The 6,300-nt window shown below is 41.2% G+C and overlaps 1 protein-coding gene across 1 annotated transcript; it reads right to left on the reverse strand.

Annotated features, from left to right (window-relative positions):
* Positions 1-2,732: 2,732 nt before the first annotated feature.
* On the reverse strand, positions 2,733-3,858 carry lrrc30a (leucine rich repeat containing 30a). The gene is given in 1 exon segment (NM_001082800.2): positions 2,733-3,858. A coding segment is annotated over 1 exon segment (864 nt). The 5' UTR covers positions 3,831-3,858; the 3' UTR covers positions 2,733-2,966.
* Between the last annotated feature and the right edge of the window lie 2,442 nt (positions 3,859-6,300).

Genomic DNA, 6,300 nt, shown 5'->3' on the forward strand with positions numbered 1-6,300 from the left:
GCTCTTACTGTCGCTGCACTAAGATATGAGTAGGGCCAGACAGAATTTGCGGACATGTTTTGCCGTTACTGCGCAGAATTTTGTAAAAAAAAAAATCTGTGTATTTATGCGGAATGATCATTGTAACTAAAAACTTAATATTAAATCAAACAATTAACATTAAAGAAAAGATAATAAACTATTTTCATTTCATTTAAAAATAATAGTTTATTATCTTTATTAATGTTTGCAATGCAAATCTAATTAGATCCACTTATTTGGTAAACAAAGCAAGTCTCTCATATGATATCTTTACTAAAAGACAGAAAATCTTACTGCACAAACTGCATTCTAAATAAATCATATCAACATATTAGTCAATAATATTAGTAAATTAATTTTAAAAATAAATAGAAATTTACACACATTTACACTAGTAAATACACAGACTCAATGAAAAATCTGTGGAAATCTGCGGATTTCAGTGCGTGCAGATTCCGCGCAGGCCTTATTATGAGTGATGAAGTAATGATGACTTTATTTAAAGGGGTGTTCATAAGACCTTTATAATCGAATATAACATATGTCATTAGTCTGAGTGAGATTGTATGCATGCTTATGACCACTGTTATCAAGTGTCATTTGCTCCGTCATGGCAAGAATTCAAAACTCATTTAGATTTTTAGCTCAAGTTTTGTGGTGAAGAATTCATCTGTGCATGTCATTACGAACATTTCTTCATTCATTTTTCTGTGGCTTGGCTTCTATTTCAGGGGTCGCCACAGCAGAATGAACCGCCAACTATTCCATATATGTTTTAATTGGATATAGGTTAAACACTCATATCCAATCTAGTTCAATTCCCCTATAGCGCATGTGTTTGAACTGTGGGGGAAACCAGAGCACCCGGAGGAAACCCACGCCAACACAAGGAGAGCATGCAAACTCCACACAGAAACACCAACTGACCCAGTTGAGACTCAAACCAGCAACCTTCTTGCTGTGAGGCCACATTGCGACACCACTAAGCCACCGTGCAGCACTTAAGAACGTTTAGTTCCTTTTCTAAGAGATTTAAGACTTATATTGCTCGACTTAAGAAGCATTACCCAACACTGGTCTCAGATAATTGACATTCAGTAAATCATTTTGGACAAAATCTTTTTATTATTTACAAAATTCTGGCCAGAAAAAAAAGCAAAAAAATGTCTGTAGATTCTGTGTGTGTGTGTTTTAGTCAAAAGTATTGTATTTTATTTACAGTGCACTAATAATATTAACAAACAGTAATAATATTAACAAACAAACCCTTCCTGTTCCCCACAACCCCTCAGCAGCAGAGCTCCGGCAGACACACACTCTCTGATATCAGTCAGAACACAAATAAAACACTTCTCAAAGACCTTGTCGGATCCAGAATAAAGAGCGGCATAAACTAAAACTGACTTAAGGTTGTCATATATTGATTTTAAAGTCGCGTTACACAGCACTGATCACAAATAATAAAACATCTCATGTCAAAATGAAACACAGGATTATTGTCAGGTTATTTTGCTTGCTCAATAATGTTTGACTCATTTCTGAAAGCAAGACAATATGTTGTGCTTATCTAGAATATCCTTCTTGATTTTTTAAACTTTTGGATTTTTACAGTAGAAACAAGCCAAAAAAAAAGTGAGAAAAGCTTTTTTGCTGTGTGTTTTGTAGTCAGAAGTCCTCCAAAATATTTATTCACAACTTCCCATAAGAGCTTTTATTTACAGTCTAGCAATGATATGAACAAACAAACCCTTCCTGTTCCCCAAACCCCCTCTTGATCAGCAGCACACGCTTTCAGATATCAGTCAGAACACAATAAAACACTGCTTGAAGAGTTCAGAATGAAGAGCGGCATAAACTAAAACTGGCTTAAGGTTGTCATATATTGATTTTAAAGTCGCGTTACATCACAGAGACCACAAATAATAAAACATCTTATGTCAAAATAAAACACAAGATTATTGGCAGATTATTTTGCTTATTTTAATTAAAAAATCACCTAATTTTGATTCATCATTTCTGAAAACAAGACAATATTTACTGCTTGTCTAGAAAGTCCTTTAAGATATTTGGATTAGAAACAAGATCAAACTGCAGGCAAGTTAGAAAAGCATTTTTGCAGTTTGTTTTGTAGTTAAAAGTGCTTCAAAAACTTCCCAAGAGACCATTAATATAGAGTATAGTAATGATATTAACAAACAAACCCTTCCTGTTCCCCACAACCCCTCAGCAGCAGAGCTCCGGCAGACACACACTGTCTGATATCAGTCAGAACACAAATAAAACACTTCTCAAAGACCTTGTCGGAGTCCAGAATGAAGAGCGGCATAAAGTAAAACTGGCTTAAGGTTGTCATATATTGATTTTAAAGTCGCGTTACACAGCACTGATCACAAATAATAAAACATCTCATGTCAAAAGGAAACACAAGATTATTGGCAGATTGTTTTGCTTATTTTAATTTAAAAAATCACCTAATTTTGACTCATTATTTCTGAAAACAAGATAATATTTAGTGTTTGTCTAGAAAATACTTCTTGATTGAAGAACTTTCCGATATTTGGATTAGAAGCAAGCCAAAAAAAGTAAGAAAAGTGTGTTTTGTAGTCAGAGACTTTATGTTGTGCTTAAATTGTGCCAAATATTAAATATTTGGATTAGAAACAAGATAAAAACTGCAAGTAAGCAAGAAAGGCATTTTTGCAGTGTTTTTGTGTAGTTAAAATTGCTCCAAAAACATCCCGAAAGAGCTAGTAATGATATTAAGTAAATACTAGACTAAAGAGTCTAGTAATGATATTAACAAACAAACCCTTCCTGTTCCCCAAACCCCCTCAGCAGCAGAGCTCCGGCAGACTCACGCTCTCTGATATCAGTCAGAACACAAATAAGACACTTCTCGAAGACCTTGTCGGATCCAGATTGAAGAGCGGGGTATAAACACACCCTCACGTGGCCTTCAGATAGCAGTAGAGCGCCTGCAGGCCGCCGTCCAGCACTTCTTTAATGGGTTTCAGCAGTGGATTGTGCATAATGTGCAGACCTTTATCCAGCGGATGGCACGCCAGCTTCTCCAGACGCTTCAGTTTGTGCATCTCCGCAGGAACGTTCTGGATGTCATTGAAGTCAACATTCAGAAGCTCCAGCTTAGTCAAACAGCAAAGCATCTTGGGAAGCGAGTGGATGCAGTTTCCCTCGACGATGAGGATCTTCAAATCCGTCAGTGCTTGTATCTGATCGGCGATGTTCTCCAGATTGTTGCACGCTAGTTGCAGAAACACCAGGTTCCTCATGGTGTAGACGCAGCCGGGGATGTGCGTTATGTTATTGTGGCTCAGATTGAGTTTCTTTAATCCCACGAGAGCTGAAAGAGACGCCGGCAGCCCGGTGAGGTGATTATTAGCCAAACTCAACACCTCCAGTTTACTGCACATGCAAAGCTCTTCGGGAACTTCGCTTAAGTTATTCCGATATGCAAAAAGCACCTTCAGGTTTCTCAGTCGGCCGATTTCTGGTGGTAAACTGGTCAGGTGGTTTCCCCAAATGTTAAGCACCACCAGGTTTTGCAGCAAACCCAGCGATCCCGGAAGAGAGCGCAGAGAGTTCAGTGATAAGTTCAGCTTTTGCAGCTCCGTTATTTCCCATAGTTCCTCCGGGAGATCCGCCATGCCGCGTCGAGCAAGACTTAGCACGCTGAAACCGAAGTGTGTGGTCGTGTGCTTGCGAATGCGTTCCACTGTTGGGAGATTTTCATCCAAAGCTGCGCTCTTTCTTCCGTCGTCCGCGACTCTCTTGGATTTACTTCCACCCATTTCAGAGTCTTCTTCTGTCTGTTTCTCCTCTGACCGACTGAAGCTGAGAAATGCGGAGGACATTCCCGGGACGTCACAGAAAGAGGAGGCGATGTCGGAAACATTACTGAGTTTCACAGCGTCTCCAGCAGCTGCTGCTGTCACTTTAGCACTGATAACTAGTGGACGGAGAACCGCACGGATGTTTCTGGGGTGAAATATGAGGGCACCGGCCTCTCATGACACTCCTGACCCAAAATAAGGACAGCTGTCTATGCTGAAGCTCCTACTTTCAGGGTTATTACAGCCAGTGGTGGAAGGAAGACTGAAAAATCATACACTGTCCATTCTGATAATACAGTAACTGATTTAATGAGGTGTGGGCTGACATGTTTGAGTTAATACACTCACTGGCCACTTTATTAGGTACACCTGTCTAACTGCCTGTTAACGTTAATTTCTAATTAGCCAATCACTTTGCAGCAGCTCACTGCATGTCGGCATGTAGACATGGTCAAGAGGATCTGCTGCAGGTCAAACCGAGCATCAGAATGGAAAAGAAAGGCGATTTAAGAGACTTTGAGCGTGGCATGGTTGTTGCTGCCAGACGGGCTGCTCTGAGTATTTCAGAAACTGCTGATCTACTGGGATTTTCACAACCATCTCTAGGGTTTACAGAGAATGCTCCGACACAGAGGAAATATCCAGTGAGCGGCAGTTCTGTGGGCGCAAATGCCTTGTTGATGAGGCCAGAGGTCAGAGGAGAATGGCCAGACTGCTTCCAGCTGATAACCTCAAATAAGCACTCGATACAACCGATTTCTGCAGAAGAGCATCTCTGAACACACAACACGTCCAACCTTGAGGCGGATGGGCTACAGCAGCAGAAGAGCACACCGGGTGCCGCTCCTGTCAGCTAAGAACAGGAAACTGAGGCTACAATTCACACAGACTCACCAAAACTGGACAATAGAAGATTGGAGAAACGTTGCTGCTCTGATGAGTCTCCATTTCTGCTGACACATTCGGATGCTCGGCTCACAATTTGGCCTCAACAACATGAAAGCATGGATCATCCTGCCTTGTATCAGCGGTTCAGGCTGGTGGTGGTGGTGTAATGGTGTGGGGGAGATTTTCTTTGGGTCCATTAGTACCAATTGAGCATCAACGCCACAGCCTACCTGAGTATTGCTGCTGACCATGTCCATCCCTTTATGAGCACAGTGTCTCCATCTTCTGATGGCTACTTCCAGCAGGATAACGCAGCATGTCATAAAGCTCAATCATCTCAGACTGGTGAACATGACGATGAGTTCACTGTACTCAAATGGCCTCCACAGTCACCAGAGCTCAATCCAATAGAGCAGCTTTGGGATGTGGTGGAACGGGAGATTGGCATCATGGATGTGCAGCCGACAAATCTGCAGCAACTGTGTGATGCTATCATGACAATATGGAGCAAAATCTCTGAGGAATATTTCCAGTAGCTTGTTAAATCTCTGCCACCAAGGATTAAGGCAGATCTGAAGGCAAAAGGGGTCCAACCCGATACTAGTGAGGTGTACCTAATAAAGTGGCCAGTGAGTGTATAATAGTTTTTAAGTACATTTGAAAGGATACACTAGTAGATGTTTGGAATAAGTGCACATAAATCATAGAATGTTGATCTAGTTTTGTCTAAGTAACTCATCCTGCAGTGATGTCTCCATGATGTCAGTCATGCGTTCGCTTCATGTCTTCATCAGCACAAACAGAGCCGCTTCACATAAACAGAACTATTTATAGAGCGAATCCCCGGCGGACGCAGACTGACCTGCTGCAGTGATCACCAGCGGAATCTGTTTCTGTCCTGAGCTTCATTGCAAGAGTGTAAACAAACACTTACAACCAGTAGAGAAACGCATGAGTGTGTGTGTGTGTGCGTGTCTCTGTGTTTCTGTCTGTGTGTGTATTTGTTTGTGTGTGTGTTTGTGTGTGTGTCTGTATAAGTGAGTGTATCTCTGTTTGTGTTTGTGTCTGTGTGCATTTGTGTGTGTGTGTGTGTGTGTGTGTGTGTTATTTAAAGCCTGTAACTGTACTCATGCTTTCTCACTGTATTAAGTATCCTCAGATGTGGATTAGTGGTGTTATCTGTGCTGTGGGTCTTCATTAACTGGCATTTGCAGGACATCTGAAGGAGCTTCTCTGGCCATTTCTCGGCCCCTTGCCAAATAATCAGAGCTTTGTCCTGCTCCACACTGATCTTACAGCACAGTGAGGGAAAAATCTAGAATAATTAATCCAGATTTCTTAGGTAAAGTGTGTATAGCTGATTTATTTTAAGCTGAAATCTCCCAGGTACACAAAATATGTGGATGAACCACCATTTCCTTCCTTCCATTGGCTTAGTCTCTATTTCAGAGGTCACCACAGCGGAATGAACTGCCAACCATTCCAGCATATGTTTTGTGCAGCGGATGCCCTTCCAGCTGCAACCCAGTACTGGGAAACA

Source organism: Danio rerio, chromosome 24 (assembly GCF_052040795.2).
Source record: "Danio rerio strain M-AB ecotype USA chromosome 24, GRCz13ab, whole genome shotgun sequence".
NCBI classification, from domain to species: Eukaryota; Metazoa; Chordata; class Actinopteri; order Cypriniformes; family Danionidae; genus Danio; species Danio rerio.